At 49.2% G+C, this 20934-nt stretch overlaps 1 protein-coding gene across 4 annotated transcripts in view; it reads left to right on the top strand.

Moving 5' to 3' along the window:
* The window catches only part of DEPDC5 (DEP domain containing 5, GATOR1 subcomplex subunit), a 71360-nt gene that overhangs the window by 25603 nt on the left and 24823 nt on the right, over positions 1-20934 (top strand). For 2 of the 4 annotated variants that reach the window (XM_052655146.1, XM_052655149.1), the window contains exons 21-31: positions 1153-1373; positions 2547-2750; positions 3486-3621; positions 4819-4916; positions 7107-7172; positions 10243-10426; positions 10593-10753; positions 13466-13583; positions 15405-15572; positions 18185-18404; positions 20547-20680. In XM_052655146.1, the coding sequence (XP_052511106.1) occupies positions 1153-1373; positions 2547-2750; positions 3486-3621; positions 4819-4916; positions 7107-7172; positions 10243-10426; positions 10593-10753; positions 13466-13583; positions 15405-15572; positions 18185-18404; positions 20547-20680 (1710 nt within the window). The remainder of the gene's footprint in view (positions 1-1152; positions 1374-2546; positions 2751-3485; positions 3622-4818; positions 4917-7106; positions 7173-10242; positions 10427-10592; positions 10754-13465; positions 13584-15404; positions 15573-18184; positions 18405-20546; positions 20681-20934) is intronic. The other 2 variants (XM_052655147.1, XM_052655150.1) reach the window with 1 other exon arrangement.

A 20934-nucleotide genomic window follows, 5' to 3' on the forward strand; every position in this document is an offset into this window, starting at 1 on the left:
GGTGCTCTGTCCCTCCACTGGGCTGAGCATATGCTGGTGCTCAAATATTTATTGTTGGAATAATGAAATGTGCAGTCTGCCCTTGGGGTCTATCTTCAGGCTCCATTTAAGCTCTCACTTTAAAACTCTTCCAGGTAGAGAGAGAATAGCTCTGATACCACAGGGGCAGCCCTGTGGGCAGTTGCTGACTCTTTCATTCTGAATTTTTGCTTCCATCGGACTTCTCTCTTCTGATCCTTCTTCCTGCCACTCCTAGAGGCTTCTGTCTCAGGGAGTTTCATGCTTTAATAAGGGCATACTGTTGTTGTTGTTTTTTTTAATTTTTATTAAGGAAACGTTCAAAGACTAGTAAAGTGAACAGTTATCAGCATGTTGTCAATCTTGTTTTATCACTTCTCCCACATTTGAAATTTCGCTGGAGTAGTCTGAAACAGATCTCAGATACCCTTTGTTTTTTTTAACCTGTAAATACTTCGGCGTGTGTCTCTAACAAATAAGAATTAAAAAAACAAAAAACAAAACCCAACATGATCACAGTACCTATGTTACTGGTAACAAAATTCACACTAATTGCTAATATCCTCTGATAGCCAGTCCCTCTCCAGACTTCCCAATTGTCTCAAAAATGCAGTTTTTACAGTTAGTTTGCTTGAGTTGGGATCTGAAGAAGCACGTGTGGCAGTTCATCTTGTGTCCTTTCTGTGACTGCAGAGTGTCTTGCTTTTTCTTCCTCTGGCTCTTTATTTCCTTTATTATGTTTAACTGGCCCTGTCATCTCTGAGTCTCCTGTAAACTGGTGATTGTCTCTGGAGGCCCAGTGAGATTTAGATTCAATTTCTGATGCCAGGAGATGTCTCAGCTGGTGCTGTGTGCTTCCTCCTGGATGACCTCAAGTCAAAACTCCATTCTCTGTGACGCGAGCTTGATGGTGGGATGAGGTGGCGTCAGACTGAGGGATTTCTCTAAGGCTCTGATCCCGGCACTCCGGCCACAGGAGGACTATCCATCATTTCTCCTGTTTCTTCCCGGAGCTGCTCAGGGCAGAGTACCTCCTGTGTCACCTCCCACCCAGAGATCCCATGGGGGGGTTATCATTACTGGTCTTGCATGTAGCCCGGGCTGGAGACAGTGACTTGGTCTCCCGCCTGCCAGGTCTGTGCGAGAGCGGGAGAGTCACAGCCGGAAGAGCGCCAGCTCCTGTGACGTTTCGTCCAGCCCTTCGCTGCCCGGCCGGACGCTGCCCACGGAGGAGGTGAGGAGCCAGGCCTCCGACGACAGCTCGCTGGGCAGGAGCGCCAACATCCTGGTGATCCCTCACCCCATCCTGCACCAGTACGAAGTCAGCAGCTCCCTGGGCTACACCAGCACTCGAGGTCAGAGGGCAGGGCTGGGCAGCCGCTTTAGTCTTCTGTTTCTTTCTTCATTTCGCTGCATCGGGTATTAGTGGCAGCACTCAGCACTCCAGTCTTCGCCGTTCGGATCTCTCTTAGTTGTGGCCCGTGTGGTCTAGGTCTCCGGCCAGGGATCGGCTCCAGGCCCCCTGCACTGGGAGCGCAGAGTCTTAGCCACTGGACCACCAGGGGAGGCCTCGGACCCACTTTCTAACCTGGGTGTTTGCTTGGTGGGCATGCGACATTCCCCAGGGCACCTGGTTGTAGGTTTCGGCTCTTTGATCCACTCAGGTTAGGGACCTGTCTGCCATTGGGTGGGACGGCTTGGGTCTAAATAGCGTGCCATCTCCTTGCCTGGTCAAGGCTGGATACACTCATTTCCTCATTTTTCCTCCCGTGAATTTATTGTTTTTTTAAACACAGTCACATGGATTGCTTATTCATGTTCCAGGCCTCTGCATCAGTGGGAGGGGGTTTCTGTCCACCCAGTCACCTAGCTAGCGCCTGGGGTTCCTTCTATCCTGGGACGCCTTGGTCATCAACACAGGTCTCCAGAGTTTCCACAGCAGGGGAGAGAATGGGGATCATGAGTGGATCGTCAGTGGTCCAGACCTTCAGGTGGAGCAGGTCACTTCTGCCTGTCTGCTGACTCGAACTGTTATGTGGCCCCAGTGCAAAGGGGCTGGAAACTGCCCTCTCCTTGTGAGCCTAAGAGGAAAATCAGACGGGTCTAGTGAACTGAACACTTTGCCTGTCTTTGCCAGGGTCCCCCCTTCTGGTCACCGAATACCTACCTGAACTGTTCCTCCTGTATACAGAATACACCCACCCCATCCGCAGAGGAGACAGCTCCATGGAGTCATTGCATCCAGCTCAGAGTCTGGGGTATCCAGGCAATGTGTGGTCCTCCCCGTCGGCTTTGGGTGTGGCTTCACTAGGCTAGTAATTTAGGGACCAGAACCTCCCTAAGTGTTTAAAAAGTAAACAAACCCAGAATTTCATTTCTTTATAATTTGGCGATTTCCCTCATTTCCCTCACGTGTGCACCCTCCAAGGTCCTTGTCGGCCTCGGAGGCTCTCCTGCCTAGTCCTGCTCTCCCTGTGACCCTGTGCTTTCTCTCTGTGCTCCCCCCTCATCCCCACGGTAACCGGCAGACGTCCTGGAGAACATGATGGAGCCACCACAGCGGGATTCCAGCGCGCCGGGCAGGTTCCACGTGGGCAGCGCAGAGTCCATGCTGCACGTCCGCCCTGGCGGGTACACGCCCCAGCGGGCACTGATTAACCCCTTTGCGCCCTCGCGGATGCCCATGAAGCTCACATCCAACAGGAGGCGCTGGATGCACACTTTCCCCGTGGGTAAGTTTTTCTTGGGAGAGAGCCCCGGCCAGGAATTCCTAGAGCTGGCCCACAGCAGCCGCCCGTGCTTGGCCTCACCCTTCTCTGCGCCTGGAGGCAGGGGCCGCCACGTGTGTCCTCCTTGCCTGACTCAGGCTGAGTCTCCTGGGAGGAGCCCCCGCCTCCTCTGCTGCTGTCTTTCTCTCCCGTATCTCACTTGATGTGTGTGAAACAGAGGCTCCCATGATATTCTCTCTCTCATCACTCCCGGCTGTGTTGGGTCTTCGTCGTTGTGTGCAGGCTTTCTCTAGTTGCGATGAGTGGGGGCTCCTCTCTAGTTGCAGTGTGTGCGCTTCTCATTTTGGTGAATTATTCTTGTGGCTCTCAGGCTCTAGAGCATGGGGTCAGTAGTTGTGGCCTGCAGGATTAGTTGCTGCAAGGTGTGTGGGATCTGCCCAGACCAGAGATTGAACCTGTGTCCCCTGCACAGGCAGGCGGATTCTTATCCACTGCACCACCAGGGAAGTCCCCTGCAATATTCTTAGGCTGAGGCCTCATAGGACAAGGCTTGCTCCGAGAAGGTGATGTCCTGTCTGGGAGCCAGAGGGTTGAGGACATGGTGTTCCTCTGTGCTGTGGTTGCCTTGCAGCCTCTCCAGCGCTCATGTCCCAGCAGCAGGAAGAGAGGCAGTGTGAGGCAGAGTGTGTGGCTCTGGCTTCTGGGGGGTGATGGGTCACTGGGTCTCTGTCTGGATAGGACCGTCCGGAGAGGCCATTCAGATCCATCACCAGACCCGACAGAACATGGCAGAGCTGCAGGGCAGCGGGCAGAGGGACCTGACCCACTCCTCCGCGGAGCTGCTGGAGCTGGCGTACCACGAGGCCGCCGGCAGGTGAGGCTGGGCCTGGGGCTCTGGGAGGTGCCGGGGTGATGGCGGAACAGGCCGCCCATGACACGTCACGTCCGGGAGGCTCGGGGACGTGGTGGGGCTGCAGCAGCACCCTCTGTCAGTCCCCTTCGCTGGGCCCGTTGACACAGAGAACCTGGGGTGTTTCTGCCAAAGATGTTCCCCAGGCCCTTGCTTTAGCTTCCGCTTTAATTCAAAACATGCTTTGTCAACCGCAGACATGAGTTACTTCTGATCCTCAGTCAAGGGTGAAAATGAATTCCAGGGCAGGTGGTTCCTGCTGTGTGTTCTGGGCAGTCAGTCTGTGACTTTTGTCATTTTGGTCATTGAGGAATCCCACTGCTGGGTTAATGCTGAAAGCAATGGATCCCAAAAGAATTAGAGTCATGCCTTCACTGCAAATATTTATCTTTTTAATTATTTTTCATATTTTATTGCATTGTTTAGGATCTCAAAATAACCACTGTATAAGAATTTAGTTAATAGCAAAAGTTGACAAATTGCAAATCATAAGATGGGTACTACTGACTTTCAAGTGATATTTTTGATCAAGGACTATTATATATTTCTATATTATTAAAATTTTGCTTGATAAAAAGTAAAGAAGTAAAAGCAATGGAGACCAAGGCCTGTGTTTATAGAAACAAGTCTTTTTGAACTGGGGTTCTAAATGTGTTACAAGGCATCCAGAGAGAGTCAGCCTAGGAAGAAAGTCATTTAAACCTTGACCTGCTCTAGCCCAGGCTATGCTGGATCTTCTGTGATGCATTACTCTTGCAAGGAGCAATCTTTGGCCCCTTTCCAGTCATCCCAGCATCCCATGGGCTGGATGTGGGACACAAGCAGGGCGTGACCCTCTTTAACCGGTTAACATGATACCTCTGTTGAAGCACCTCATGTCCCGCTGTGGGTATCAGCAGGGGCAGGCTTAGGATGGAGAGGGCAGGCATCTGGCATGGTGATGGGAACGCAGCTGGGGTACCAGGGTGGGAGTCTAGAGCTGGATGCGCTCTGAATCCCGAAGCCTGGCGGCTGTGATGTGGATCTCAGTGTTTGCCAGCCCATGTGGCCAAACGTTCAGGCCTGTTTTCGATGAAAACCCCCCAGAGACAGGGTGAGCAGGATAAAAGAGGTGATGATCCCCATTAAGCCAGGCAGCTGGGCTCTGTTTGTTCTCTGCAGGCACAGCACTTCCCGCCAGCCTGGCGACAGCACGTCCTTCTTGAGCTTCGCTGGGACGGAGGAACTCTCAGTCAGCTTGCTCAGCGGCAGTGGTGCAGGTAACCCGCCCAAGAGACGCTCTGAGCAGGCCCACCCCCGGGAGCAGCATGGGGACAGAAAAGCAGGGCCATGTCTATTTCAGGATCATTTCAGCCACAATTTCGGGTGACCTATTTGGAAGCCGTGCTGTATAATGCATGGAATTATAAATGGGCCGCACGTTACGTTTTTAGCTGAGAACATGTTGGTCGGGAACACATTTATCATTGGTCTGTCAGTGAGTCGTGGTTGAGGGCTGCTTATGAGATCACTATTGAGGGCTGCACCAGGCCTGGAAGCTTTCAATTATATGTGGAAGTAGACCCCCCCCCCCCCGCCCCCGCCATAAAAATGATCAAAGACCCAGAGGGAGCAGTGTGGTTTGAAATTAGAGAAGAGAAGGGTGGCCTTGTTGCTTACAGCAGGGGTCTCCAGCTTCTGGGATCTAATGCCTGATGGTCTGAGGTGGAGCTGATGTAATAGAAATAAAGTGCCCAATACGTGTAATGTGCTTGAATTGTCTCAAGACCATCCCCCTCCCTCCCTAGTCCATGGAAAAAGTGTCTTCCACAAAACTGGTCCCTGGGGCCATAAAGTATGAGGACCATCGGCTTACAGAGGTGGATAGGCACCTCAGATGCAACAGAGTGGTATTTGGTCAGGAGAGTTAAAAGGTGAGGGATTCTAAGTGCAGGGAGGGTAGGAGCTTTTATTGATACAGGCTTTATGCTTTTTGGAAGCACTTGTTATCTGATCATTCCTGTAGGGAGTAAGTCGTTAAATACATTTTACACATGTAGCAACTTAACACCCAGAGATGTGGAGGTGTTATTCTGGTCTCTCCAGCCAGCAGCCAGCTGTCCTGCTGTTTCTGTGCTGAGTTGTGTCCAACTCTCTGTGACCCCGTGGACTGTAGCCCGCCAGGCTCCTCTGTCCATGGGATCCTCCAGGCAAGAGTACTGCAGTGGGTTGCCATGCCCTCCTCCAGGGGGTCTTCCTGACCCAGGGATCAAACTTGCCTCTCTTATGTCTCCCGCGTTTGCTACTGTTTCTGATTTCTGCACTATTCAGAGAGCCTTTACAGGAGTAGGGGAACATGAGTTTAGACGGGTGGCAGATTTTGGAAAGCCTCAAAGGATAGATAGTATACCAAATGAATACGAAAAACATTAAAACTGAAAGAAACAGTGAAGTTACTATTTCCCGTCTTCATTTTCTGTAAGTTAACTTGCCTTTCTGAAACTTGACTTGAGGAAGACAACGGAATTGAAGTTTTATAAAATTAGTTAATAAAGTTTGCCTCTATTCACGGGTGGATTCAGCTAGTGATGTTTCTGGTGGCCTAAGGCTTGGAAATTGGATTGGCAGTGAGAGAATTCCTAAAGTATCGTAGTTATTTCCTTCCTATTTCTAGTCCATCTTTCCGTCATTCATTTTGAATGAGAAGACACGTTGAACAAAAGTTTAGGGCTAAGATCCTTTCGATCCCTGTGCTTGGGGGCTGAAAATGTTACTTGGCTGCCAGGCTCTTGTAAAGTACCTTCAGAATATGATAAAGGCAAGGGACCTCCCTGGCAATCCAGCGGTGAAGAATCTGCCTTGCAGTGCAGTGGATGTGGGTTCAATCCACAAAGCAACTAAGCCCTTGCCCCACGACTAGAGAGCCCATGTGCTGCAACAAAAATATCCCAAGTGATGCAACCAAGACCCTATGCAGCCAAATAAATATTAAAAGAAAATAACTTCAAAAAAAAAAAAAGGAATACGATAAAGGCGGTGTTTCTATTGTTTTGCTAAAAGGAGCCACTTTATAGGAACCCAGAGTTTGACCTTCCCGGCTGTTGGGGGTCAAGTTGTACAAAGGAAGGCTGCTCTGGGGCTTACGGGACTGCACTTAAAGCAAGTTTCCTGGCAGCCTGAAGCAGGGAAACCATGGGTTCAGGTGGTAACTGCTTCAGGATTTTCCCAGGGTGGACATGGAGTGTGATTCTGGGCCTGGGGGAGGCAGCTCTCATACACCTGTTGATTCCTCAGAAGATGAGTCTTGGAACTATAAAATCTGCTCTGGAGAAAAGAGGGAAGTTTCAGAGAAATCCTTATTTAATGACTGGTGTGGAAGGTTCTCTCTCTCTTTTTTTAAAACTATAACTGGTCAGAACTCTTTTGCAAAATGAGCCTCACTGAAACAGATTCTTTTTATCTTTTCATAGATGTGAATCCTCGGACCCAGAATAAGGATTCTCCAGAGGACAGTGTGTCTCCCTCTCCAGACCCAAGTAAGAGGGGGCGACTGATGGAGGGAGGCGGGGGTGTGGGCTGGATGGTCAAGGCACTGAGGGGGAGCAAGAGGGAGCCCTGTTTGGGGGAAAACAGCCTGGACCTTCAGGTCTCAGGTGCGGGAAGGCAGTGTGGTGAGGGAGAGTCTGTAGCTTGTCTGATGGAAAGGGAGCGGTGGGGAGGCCACACGGGAAGGGTGGCCGTATTCCCAGCGCTGGCCTTGGCTCTGAGAGGCCTGACAGGGGCTGTGGGGAGAAGTCGGAAGGAATGAGACCTGAAGCTGTTTACATCCCTGCAGTTGAAGTGTGTGTCTGGGTTGCGTTTACATTGAGCATCCTTGTCTGTTGAAATAGCTGAACATCTAAATATCAGCAATAGCAAAAGACCAGAAGAAGAAACGGCTGCTTGGTCACCGTTGCTTTGCCTCACTGTGACCAATGGATGTATGTGCATCACCTAATCTTTTTTGTCCCCACTTTTAAGCGACTTAGCAATCATTTCGCTAGTTCTCCAGGTCTGGCATGCTAGTCATTTTTCATGTCAATATCACACGTATTACTATATTGGGATTTGGATAATCATGTCTACTGGTGGCCATTTGGGTGATTGCTACTTTTCTTTTTTTTTTTTTATAGCATATAATGCATGGCGCCATGGGTGTATTTTTTTCTCTTGGTTCAGATCCTTGGAATATATTCCAAAGAATAGTTGGCAGATTGATTATTTTCTAGAAAGCTGCCAGCCTTGAATAGATGAGCCTGTTTCTCCTCTGCAAGCCCAGCACTGGATTTTGTCATCTGTGTTTGTCACTGCGTGGTTCTGAGCTGGAACCACCTCAGAGGCTTTGGCAGGGCCTGGAGATACTGGAGGTAGAAAAGAGGCCACCCAGACTCTTTACCCAGGGAAACAGCAGCAGCATCCAGCGAAGAACTGGGAGCTTTTCTCACCATGGGGTTTGAAGTCTCCATGTGTGCCCTTGGACCCCGTTTCTAAAAGGTTTTTATACTCCTGAGGGTCAGGGAACTGGCAACGGCCAGAACGGTGTAAGAAGGCACAGCAATAGAGGGCCTTGTATTTCCGGCTGCTCTTTGGGGGCTCCATTTGGCGCCCACCTTCTGCTGCTGATTCTAACCAGGAAGCTCATGCAAGCTCACCCTGGTTTGCCGTGTGGGGACTGGGGTGCTCACTAGGATGCTGTGAACTGGGTTTGTGTTGTTTTTTACTGAAGTGTAGTTGACTTAGAATGTTGTGCAACTCTGCTGTACATCAGAATGACTCAGTTACACACATATGCACGTTCTTTTCTTTATATTCCTTTTCATCGTGGCTTATTACAGGTGCTTAGTGTAGTTCCCTGCGCTATACGTGAGGACCTTGCTGTTGATCCATTCTGAATGTCGCAGTTTGCATCTGCTAACGCCAGACTCCCAGTCCATTCCTCTCCCTTCCCTGCTTCCCGTTCGCTGTGTTTTGAGTTCTTGGGGTACTAAGGAGTTAACAAGGCCTGTATAGAGTCAGACTCATAGACTCAGAGAGTGCAGGGTCCCAGGGGAAGGTGGGCAGGGTGCAGGGGGTTGCTAGTTGGTGGATGTGAAACTTCGGTCCTCGTGAGATGAGGAAGGTCTCTAGAGGCCTGCTGCATGGCTCTGTACCAAGTTTAAGCACACTGAATTGTACACTTAAAAATTTGTTAAGGTGGTAGATCTCAAGTTAAGTGCTCTTACCACAATAAAATAAAATTCAGACCAACCAACCAGAAGTCACCCCAGGACCTGGAGTGGAGACCATGAAGTTAGGCTTGTTGCAGGTCAGGTCATCTTCCCCAAAGCTTTGTGGCTGCACATGGGGCATGTTTCCCGGTGGGACTCAGCTTGAAAGTCTTCCTGGCCCCTGGCCCCCAGGCTCAGAGACACTGTTTTCCTGGGGGCATGTTGGTCACTTTATGGAGGAAAGATCCCTGAGCAGAGAGGCTTCTGGTCCTGTGATCTTGGGGGGATTCAGCTCGGCCAGGTGTTTAAAGGGGTCGATGATGCTGCCACACCTGCTCAGAGGAGGGGTGTCGGGGACAGCGGGTGGAAGGCCTAGGAGCCACGGGAGGTGAGGCATGTGAGGGTCTCACTGGGGACGCAGAGCCTGAAGCGTGGAGTATATCTGCTTCTCATTGTTCCCTTGTATGGAGATTTGAAAAACAATGTTCACTTACTTGACTGAAGAAGCTAACTGCCCCCCTGCATTAACTCAGTTATTCTCAGCAAGGAATATTCTGCTCATTGGGGCACATGTGGCCGTATCTGCAGACACCATTTGTTTTTACAACCAGGCGATGCCACTGGCATCTAGTGAGTAGGGACTGGGAGGCTGCTCACATCCTGCAGTGCCCAGGACCACCCCCCATGACAGAGGATTATCCTGACCAGAGTAGATCTCATGCCCTGAGGTGGGGAAGCCCTGCTTCACCAAAGCGCAGGCGATCTCTGACCAACCCACAAGGCTGGGCCTGCTCTGCCATGACAGCTCTCATTTCTAGATTGTTAAACTCCAGCTCCTAAAGTTCCAGCCTCGTAACTTTCCCAGACGTCCTCCCTTGACTCCTCTTCCTGCCCTGATGGATCTGTGACTTACTTTTCAATCCTGAGTTCTGCTCCCCTGTGCTGTTTGCTCCAGAATCAGCTGCACCCCCCTCTTCTCCCCACCCGGCCCCTCCGCCGCCTCAGGGAGGCTCCCGGCCTGAGCCTCTCTTCCGCTCTCAGGACGTTGATTTGCTTCGATGTGTAACTCTGCCTGGCCTGCCCCTGCCGTAACCTCACTGGACTCACGGCTGCAGCTCACGATCAGCAGAAAATGAAGTGTCAGCTGCGACTCCCATTTGCATGGTGGGATCGGATAAGCACTGCGTTGTCTAACAGCCTCTGTTTCTCTCTCTTTCTCCCTCCCCCCTCCCTTTCTCTCTCCCTCCCTTTCCTGGCAATTTGATCACCTGTCACTCTGCCCTTCTCCTCCCCACTCCCCACCCACATCCCACACCTGCCTGGTGACCTCACTACCTTCCTCCCTGTACACACGAGGCAGTTCTGACGCTGTCTGCTCCCCCTGTAGTGCCAGGCTTCTGTTGCACAGTTGGTGTGGACTGGAAGTCACTCACGACTCCCGCGTGCCTCCCCCTCACCACGGACTACTTCCCCGACCGCCAGGGTCTACAGAACGACTACACGGAGGGCTGCTACGATCTCCTCCCAGAGGCTGACATCGACAGGTCGGTGACAGAGAGAAGGGGCCTGGCTTTTGCTTCTCCTGAGACTGGTTTGCAAACCTTCAGTTTCACACACAACCACAGAGGGGCTCACGGGGATGGAGCTGAGGACTGGGGACCCTGTCACTGTGCTCCTGGCACGTCCTGTGAACGCCATCTCTCTTTTCAGGAGGGACGAGGAGGGCGTGCAGATGACGGCCCAGCAGGTATTCGAAGAGTTCATCTCCCAGCGGCTCATGCAGGGTTACCAGATCATCGTTCAGCCCCGCGCACAGAAGCCCAGCCCTGCTGGCCCACCGCCACTCAGCAGCAGCCCACTCTACAGCCGGGGTGAGGTTCCACTGCGGACCCTAAGTTTCCTCCTCTGCTCAATTTGTGCAAACAAGTTCTTAAGACAGTAGGGAATACATACACTTAAAGTCATTGTCTTTCAACACACATCTTTTTTGATGTAGTAATTTCAAATGTTTATGTATATATATTCATATGTTTATGTATACTGATATATAACATATTAATGCATCTATATAATGGCATATTTATACAGATATTCTCTGTTGTATTGCTTACCCATTTTTTTTTCCCTTTAAAATTTTTACTTTATACAATAATTAACATCTCCTCCGGGTTCAGACTTATCTTAAAACCCTCTTTAATCTCCAACTCTCCTTTTAAGGAAGAGGGTATGCCTAAATTCAGCCATGTTCCAACCTGGCTTGAGCAGTACCTTGGGTCCCAGGTGGCTGAGCAGGGTTGAACTGTCAAACTACAGGGTGAATATTCCCGTCCCCGAGGCCTGGGTCTCTCTCTCGCACAGTGCCTGACGCAGTAGGTCCTCTAATGTTACCTGAACCTGCAGTTTATGCTTGTTCTCCCCTCCTTCCCTATTGGCACTGCAGCTCATTGCAGCTCAGGGACTTGGAGCCAAGATGGGCCATCCGTGGGTGGCAGAGGCCAGTGAGTACAGAGACTCAGTGGTGCTGGCTGAGCTTGAGCTGGGCTCTGGAGGCCGCTCCTGAAACAAGTCCAGCAGCAAGAATTACATGCGGGGGCCTGGAACCAGAGAGTGGCGGTCACTTCCTGGAGCCATCACTGAGCATCTGTTCGCCCCCTGCTTCCTCCTTGTAGCTAATGAGCACCCCACCCTGCTCCCTAGACAGCCAGAACCAAACCTCAGGCCAGCTTTGGTTCCATTAAAGCTCCTCCAGTCAGAGGATCAAAGAAGCATGGACCTGTCAGTGGAGGCTTAGTGGTCCTTGCGTCCAGGGCCCATTGTTCACCATGAAGCTTTGGGTTCCTCTGGGTTTTTTCTAAAAGCCTCTTGTGATATGTATCATGTGATGCTGCCTTCTCATATTATAGACTCTGCTAAACCTTTCTGACAACTTCAGCTTCATCTTATTATCTTCCACCGTGGAAGCAACCGTGCCTTGTATAGGACAGCATGGGTCTATGAACTTACGATGGTGTGCGTTCATTCATTCATTCCTTATGTCATGCATTCATTATTTCACACGTTCATTCATCATTTTACTCACTCATTTTATTCATTCATTCCTTATTTCACTAATTCATTTGTTCATTAGCTCACTCATTCATTCATTAGTTCACTCATTTTATTACGTCACTCATTCATTCACTCATTATTTCATTAGTTCACTCATTTATTCATTCATTCATTAGTATTTTTGAAGCTCCTGCTCTATAGGACAAAATAACATTAGTCAAACTATGAAATACAATTCCATGTTATGATAAAGACCTTGAAAGAAAAATCAAAATGCTTGCTTGAGATTATTTAATATGGGATTATTTAATATGGGATTTTGTCTGGAGAGTCAGGGGCGACTTCTTTGAGGAGGTGATGTTTGAGCTGCGACCTGAAACCCGTGCAGGAGCTTTTAGTGTGAGAGGAGAGGAGTGGAGGGCAGAGCATGCTAGGCAGCAGGATTAGTGTGTGCAAAGGCCCTGTGGTGGAGACCTTGTGAGACTTTCCGAGCACCTAAAAGACCAGTGTGGGGAGTACCACGAGTAAGCCAGCAACGTGGCCAGAGACATCAGGAGACCCAGGCTGCACGGACCGTGTGAAGGATTTTGTTCTTACCCTAAACACGGTGGTATGAATCCCCCTTTTGTGTTAGTGGTCCCGTCGAGGTTGCCTTTTCTCTGAACAGGCACTTTATAAGGTGCTACTGAAAATACAAAGATGAACCAGATTTGGCCCTGGCCTCCTGGAACTTTTACTTTGTCAGGGAGTGAGACACACACACACACAAGGAGCTATATCCAGGCTAGAATTCACCGTTGATGGGGTCTGATAGCTTTCTGAAGAAGGTGGCACTTGATGGTGACCTTAAACAATCTTTAGGAATTTGATGGTGAGAAGGCAGAGATGAGATGGAAGAGAAGGCAGAAGAAGCAACAGGAGCAGATGTTTGGAGAAGGAAATTTGAGCGAATAAATAAGTGGTTCTTTTTTTTTTTGGCTCCACTGCATGTGGGATCTTAGTTCCCCAACCAGGAATCGAACCCATGTCCTCGGCAGTGGAAGCAGGGTCTTAACCACTGAACTGCCGTGGCAGTCGCCAGTAACTGATCCTTTAAGTCTGAAACGTGGTGTAGCAGAGTGGGCGTCGTGGGCTGGGTTGGCTGCCCCAGGGCTGAGGGTCTCAGATGCCAGGTGGCAGCTTGTGCCTAAGAAGCATGGGCTTCCATTTTAGTCAGTTAGCATCCAGCTTAGAACTTCCTTCACAGAGGACGGGGCATCAGGTGGTTCAGCCCCTAGTGTATCATCCGGATGCTGTCGGTACCGCTGACTCCACCCCCCTGCTGGCTGGTTCAGTAACAGAAGAATCTTCTACCTCCAGGACTTTTTCTTTTTTTTTCAACCAAGAGTATTTTATTTCTTTTCCACAAAATTGTCAAACTGAAAGTCTTGCCTCTTTCTTCTCTCCATTTGTGAATCTATGTGGAAGAGAAGCAATTGCCTTTTAAAGGAAGGACCCTCAACCAGATGGAGGAAATTCTTTTTTTTCCTTATTAGGCCTTGTGTCCCGAAACCGCCCGGAAGAGGAAGACCAGTACTGGCTGAGCATGGGCAGAACTTTCCACAAAGTCACACTGAAAGACAAAATGATCACAGTGACCCGCTACCTTCCCAAGTGAGTCCTGGGTGTTTAACATTTTCAGCTTCTGTCCTAGGTCATGTCCACCTACCAAGTGATGTTTATAACACATACTGTCCACATACTGAATTGCATGTATATTCAAACCGGGGAGATTGAGTGAGTAGTGGTTGTTTCAGTTACTGTTTTGTTTCCCAGAGTTTTTTTTTTTTTTTTTTTTTTGGCCCCACTGGGTCTTCATTGCTTTGCAAGGGCTGGTTGAGGCCAGCAGGGGCTGGGCTAGTGTGTGGGCTAGTTGCTGTGTGTAGGTTCTCGTTGCAGTGACTTCCTTTGTTGCAGAGCACACGCTCTAGGTGCTTGGGCCCCAGTAGTTGGGGCCTATGGGCTTAGTTGCTCTGCTGCATGTGGAATCTTCCTGGACCAGGGATCTAACCAGTGTCCCCTGCCTTGGCAGGCGGATTCCTATCCACTGCACCACCAGGAAAGTCTGCTTTCCGGGGTTGGGTTTTATGGTTGCAGCTCACCTGTTTCTGAAAGGGATTTGATTCAGCTTACAATGTTTAGCATGAGTCTTAACACTCCAATTAAAAACAAAGAATATGATAGAAGAATAAGAAGGTTTCGGTTCAGTCACTCAGTCATGTCCAACTCTTTGCAGCCCCATGGACTGCAGCACACCAAGCCTCCCTGTCCATCGCCAACTCCTGGAGCTTACTCAAACTCATGTCCATTGAGTCAGTGATGCCATCCAACCATCTCATCCTCTGTCATCCCCTTCTCCTCCTGCCTTCAATCTTTCCCAGCATCAGGGTCTTTCCAAGAAGTCAGTTCTTCACATCAGATGGCCAAAGTATTGGAGTTTCAGCTTCAACATCAGTCCTTCCAATGAATTCAGGACTGATTTCCTTTAGGATTGACTGGTTTGATCTCCTTGCAGTCCAAGGGACTTTCAAGAGTCTTCTCCAACACTACACTTCAAAAGCATCAATTCCTTGGTGCTCAGCTTTCTTTATAGTCCAACTCTCACATTCATACATGACTACTGGAAAAACCATAGCTTGACTAGATGGACTTTTGTCAGCAAAGTAATGTCTACTTTTTAATATGCTGTCTAGGTTGGTCATAGCTTTTCTTCCAAGGAGCAAACTTCTTTTAATTTCATGGCTACAGTCACCATCTGCAGTGATTTTGGAGTCCAGAAAAATAAAGTCTCTCACTGTTTCCATTGTTACTCCATCTATTTCCGTGAAGTGATGGGACTGGATGCCATTCATTTTCTGAATGTTGAGTTTTAAGCCAGCTTTTTCACTCTCCTCTTTCTCTTTCATCAAGAGGCTCTTTAGCTCTTCTTCACTTTCTGCCATAAGGGTGGTGTCATCTGCGTATCTGAAGTTATTGATATTTCTCCTGGCAATCTTGATTTCAGCTTGTGCTTCATCCAGCCCAGCGTTTCTCATGATGTACTCTGCATATAAGTTAAATAAGCAGGGTGACAATAAACAGCCTTGACGTACTCCTTTCCCAATTTGGAACCAGTCTATTGTTCCAGGTCCAGTTCTATCTGTTGCTTCAGGTCCCCGTCGTAACCTGCATACAGATTTCTCAGGAGGCAGATCAGGTGGTCTGGTATTCCCGTCTGCTGAAGAATTTTCTACAGTTTGTTGTGAGCTACACAGTTGAAGGCTTTGACATGATCAATACAGCAGAAGTAGATGATTTTCTGGTTTAAAAACTGAGACATCTCCATTACCAGTCCCCTGAGATGAGTTGGTTACTGTGGTTGAATGCCAAGTACATTGAGAAAGAAAAGGTACGGAAGAGTTGGCGGATATCCTTGTCTGGACATTTGTCTTTCAGGCACCCGTACGAGTCTGCCCAGATCCACTACGCCTACAGCCTCTGCCCCTCCCACTCCGATTCAGAGTTCGTCTCCTGTTGGGTGGAATTCTCCCACGAGCGACTGGAGGAGTACAAGTGGAATTACTTAGATCAGTACATCTGCTCTGCCGGCTCCGAGGACTTCAGGTCAGAGAGCCCGAGTTGGCTTCCTACCATCGTGGCCTGCCACATGTCTGTAATTTAATGCCTCTGTCCTTCCTCCGATTATAAAATGAGGACATTTTTAGGGGGAAAAAAAAATGGAGGGAAAAACACATCTGGATTGGGTTAAAACCTCAGTGATGAGATGGACGGGGACGATCACACAGCAGTGTGAATGTACTGAGTGCCACTGAATGTGCCCTTAAAGATCATTATAATGGTAAATGTTGTTACATGTATTTTACCACATGGAACAACAAACAGCAAAAAAACCCTGGTGAAGATGTGCCCTTTGGTGAGATGTCCGTGCTCTTCATATCTTCCTGACTGCTTGTAACTTTTTTTTTTTAAATTGAGGTATAGCAGATTTATAATGTCATGTTAATTTCTGCTATACAGCAAAGTGGTTCAGTTATATGTGTACTTTCTTTTTTTAATATTCTTTTCCATTATGGTTTATCTTGTGAAAGTGAAAGTGTAGTCACTCAGTTGTGTCTGACTCTTTGCAACCCTTGGACTGTAGCCCACCAGGCTCCTAGAATACTGGAGTAGGTTGCCATTCCTTTCTCCAGGGGATCTTCCCCACCCAGGAATCGAACCTGGGTCGCCTGTATTGCAGACAGATTCTTTACCATCTGAGCCACCAGAGAAGCCCCTCCTCCATGGTTTATCCTAGGATTTTTAAAAGTCTTTTTTCAGCTTTACTGAAGTAGAATTGACAAAAGTACTATATATGTAAGGTGTTCAGTGTGACGGTTTCATGTAAATGTACACTTTTCTTTTTTTTTTTAATTGGAGTATAGTTGGTTTATCGTGCTGTGTTAGTTTCAGGTATCCAGCAAAGTGAACCGGTTATACATGTACATACGCCTGCCCTTTCTTAGATTCTTGTCTCATACAGATCGTCACAAAGTCCTGAGTGGGATTCCTCGTGCTGTGCATAGGCTCTTACTCGCTGTCTGTCTTATACGTGGTGCTTTAGTCTCTCAGTCATGTCTGACTCTTTGCGACCCCGTGGTCTGTAGCCTGCCAGGCTCCTCTGTCTGTGGGATTTCCCAGTCAAGAATACTGGAGTGGGTTGCCATTTCCTTTTCCAGGGGATAGTCCCGGCCCAGGGATTGAACCCGGGCCTCCTGCATTACAGGCGGATTCTTTACCAACTGAGCCACCAGGCAAGCCCTATTTAGCTGCAGTCCATGGGGTCGCTAAGAGTCAGGCACGACTGAGCGACTTCACTTTCACTTTTCACTTTCATGCATTGGAGAAGGAAGTGGCAACCCACTCCAGTGTTCTTGCCTGGAGAATCCCAGGGACGGGAGAGCCTGGTGGGCTGCCGTCTATGGGGTCGCACAGAATTGGACACGACTGAAGCGACTTAGCAGCAGCAGCAGCAGCAGTGTGTATCTGTCGACCCCAGTCTCCCAGTTTGTTTCTCCCCACTCTCTTTCCTCCTTGGTAACTGGTTAGGTTTGTTTTCTACGTCTGTGATTCAATTTCTGTTTTGCTCATTTGTGCCATTCTTTCAGATCCCACATTTAGGTGATATCATATGATCTTTGTCCTTCTCTGACTTACTCCACTCATTGTGATAATATCTAGGTTCATCCATGTCGCAGTAATGGCAGTATTTTTTTTTTTAATTGGAGGCTAATTACTTTACAGTATTGTGGGTTTTGCCATATATTCACATGACTCAGCCATGGGTATACATGTGATCCCCATCCTGAACCCCACTCCCACCTCCCTCCCCATCCCATCCCTCAGGGTCATCCCAGTGCACCAGCCTTGAGTGCCCTGCTTCCTGCATTGAACCTGGACTGGTGATCTGTTTCACATATGATAATATACATGTTTCAGTGCTATTCTCTCAAATTATCCCACCCTTGCCTTCTCCCAGAGTCCAAAACACTGTTCTACACATCTCTGTCTCTTTTGCTGTCTCACATATAGGGTCATTGTTACCATCTTTCTAAATTCGATATATATGCGTTAGTATACGGTATTGGTGTTTTTCTTTCTGACTTACTTCACTCTGTGTAACAGGCTCCAGTTTCATCCACCTCATTGGAACTGATTCAAATGCATTCTTTTTAATGGCTGGGTGATACTCCATTGTGTATCTGTACCACAGCTTCTTTTATCCGTTCCTCTGCGGATGGACACCTAGGTTGCTTCCCTGTCCCGGCTAGTGTTTCATTCTCTTTCATGATCACAGGCTACTGAGTGTAGTTCTCTGTGCTGTGCAGTAGGACCGTGTTGTATATGCATTCTCTACATAGAAAGCTTTCCGATGTCTTGTTTTTAACTTTTCATTTCTATGCGTGATGTATGGTTGCGATGATAAAAGGCTGCCGTGACACTGGGCCTGGGTGCACCGAAGCACTCCAGCGTCTCTGGGGTAGAAGGGAAGAGAGCCTTGGAGGTCTTCCCTTGGAGCCTGCACCCTCAGATGGGCACGTGCTCCCAGGCAGAAGGACCCTCCACACCCGACTCTGGAGGTGGGGGTAGGGGGGTGCTGAGATGGATGCACCTCGCTGGAGGTGCTTCTATCACCGGCTTGGCCGCACCTCCGCCTCCTTTCCCGTATCCCTCCGCAGCTTAATCGAGTCCCTGAAGTTCTGGAGGACCCGCTTCCTGCTGCTGCCAGCCTGTGTCACCGCCACCAAGCGCATCACGGAGGGAGAGGCCCACTGCGACATCTACGGGGACCGGCCGCGGGCCGACGAGGAGGAGTGGCAGCTCCTGGACGGCTTCATCCGCTTCGTGGAGGGCCTGAACCGCATCCGCCGGCGGCACCGCTCGGACCGCATGATGCGGGTGAGGCCCCGGGGCCCCTCGCGGGCTGCGCGGGGTGTGGGCTGCAGGGACCGCCTCCTCTCGCGTCGGCGGCCCCTCCCCAGCCAGCTCTTTACCCCACAGCCACCCAGGGATTATCTTCAGTCCAGCAGAGTGGGTTCCCCCTCAGTGCAGGATGAAGTGGTTGGTGGTGGGGGAAGCGGGGGAAAGCTCCCCACCCGAAGACAAAGCCCTCTAGGAGCTCCCTGCGGGGTTCCCAGCGTCAGGCACAGCTGCCTGCGTGCCCTGGTGCCGGATTGCTCAACAGCAGCCGCGTCACTTCAGGCACTTGTAGAGTTTTCCCGCACCCGTGGGCCTCCTTTCAGTGACTCACTCCCCAGTGAGGATGCTGAGGCTTGTAGGGGTGATGGGAGGATGTGTCTGAGGACACCCAGCCAACAAAGGGCTGATCTGGGATGGTTCGGCCCCTCTGCACGCCTGTGTGTCAGTGCACACAGGTCTCTGAGTTTTATGAAGGTATAGCTTCATGTCACCACCATCACCACCACGGTCAGGACACAGAATAGTTCCGTCGCTCCAAGGAGAGCTCTCCCAGCACCTTCAGAGGCACACTGTCCCTCCATCTCCAACCTGGGGGACACTGGTCTATTCCCCATCACTCTACAGCTGTCTTTTCCAAATGTCCTATGAATGGAATCATACAGCACATAATCTTTCCAGCCTGCGTTCTTCCCCTCAGCATAACACCTTTGGGATTCATCTAACTTGTCGCTTGACTCCACAGTTCGTTCTTTTCCATTGCTGAGCAGTGTTTCATCATCAGTCGTGTTTTTACTTTTTGTTTTTAACCTCAAGTTCAGCTGTCTTCTGTACACAGCAGCATTTCCAGGAGAGCTGTGTAGTGGAAAGAACCTTGGTTTTGGAGTCAGTCAACTGGACATGGAACAACAGACTGGTTCCAAATAGGAAAAGGAGTACGTCAAGGCTGTATATTGCCACCCTGCTTATTTAACTTATGTGCAGAGTACATCATGAGCAGTGCTGGGCTGGAAGAAGCACAAGCTGAAATCAAGATTGCCGGGAGAAATAGCAATAACCTCAGATATGCAGATGACACCACCCTTATGGCAGAAAGTGAAGAGGAACTAAAAAGCCTCTTGATGAAAGTGAAAGAGGAGAATTAAAAAGTTGACTTAAAGCTCAACATTCAGAAAACGAAGATCATAGCATCCGGTCCCATCACTTCATGGGAAATAGATGGGGAAACAGTGGAAAGAGTGTCAGACTTTATTTTTGGGGGCTCCAAAATCACTGCAGATGGTGATTGCAACCATGAAATTAAAAGACGCTTACTCCTTGGAAGGAAAGTTATGACCAATCTAGACAGGATATTCAAAAGCAGAGACATTACTTTGCCAACAAAGGTCCATCTAGTCAAGGCTATGGTTTTTCCAGTAGTCATGGATGTGAGAATTGGACTTTAAAGAAAGTTGAGTGCCAAAGAATTGATGCTTTTGAACTGTGGTGTTGGAGAAGACCCTTGAGAGTCCCTTGGACTGCAAGGAGAGCCAACCAGTCCATCCTAAAGGAGATCAGTCCTGGGTGTTCTTTGGTAGGACTGATGCTGAAGCTGAAGCTCCAATCCTTTGGCTACCTGAAGTGAAGAGATGACACATTGGATAAGACCCTAATGCTGGGAAAGATTGAGGGCAGGAGTAGAAGGGGACGACAGAGGATGAGATGGCTGGATGGCATCACTGACTCGATGGACATGGATTTGGGTTGACTCCAGGAGTTGGTGATGGACAGGGAGGCCTGGTGTGCTGCAGTTCACGGGGCTGCAAAGAGTTGGACAGGACTGAGTGACTGAACTGAACTGAACTTCACTTTTCTGAGACTTAGTTTCTTTTTCTATAATGTAGATGTTACATTGTTTACTTCCTCAAACTGTGATAAGACTAAAATGTAAGTAAACCGCCTCAAGGAGGCAGTTTGTTTTGAGCCTGACAGCTACTTGGGACTTTTGGTTTGAGTAAAATGCTGTTTCCTGGCATTTCCGGCTCCTGGGTCTCATCCTCCTGGACTGTACTGATGGATTCCCAGAACCTGAGGCACAGTGGACACAGCAGCATCTGATGGCCTGTTTCCTTCTCTCTACTCTAGAAAGGGGCCGCCATGAAAGGCTTGCAGATGGCTGGGCCCATCCCCACTCACTCCCTCGAGTCGGCCGGACCCCCAGTTGGGAAGAAGGGAACCTCAGCTCTGTCTGCCCTGCTGGAGATGGAGGCTAGTCAGAAGTAAGTGCCCAGTGGAGGGAGACACCTCCGTGCCCCGCAGGCCCGAGTGCAGTGAAATGTTGGTGCTGTCTGCCAAGGAGCCAGTAACTGACAAATGACAGGCAGGTGAAAAGAAAGGTTCGTACGTGGTAAGTGTTGAATGTCATGAAATAGGCCAGAATTTATAAACTTGACGTCTGGAGCTTGAATTGAAATACAGGTACAATTGGTTTGGTCCACAATGTTTTTTTTTGGTTGTTGTTGGTTGATTTTTT

Source organism: Budorcas taxicolor, chromosome 17 (assembly GCF_023091745.1).
Source record: "Budorcas taxicolor isolate Tak-1 chromosome 17, Takin1.1, whole genome shotgun sequence".
In the NCBI taxonomy this organism is placed as follows: domain Eukaryota; kingdom Metazoa; phylum Chordata; class Mammalia; order Artiodactyla; family Bovidae; genus Budorcas; species Budorcas taxicolor.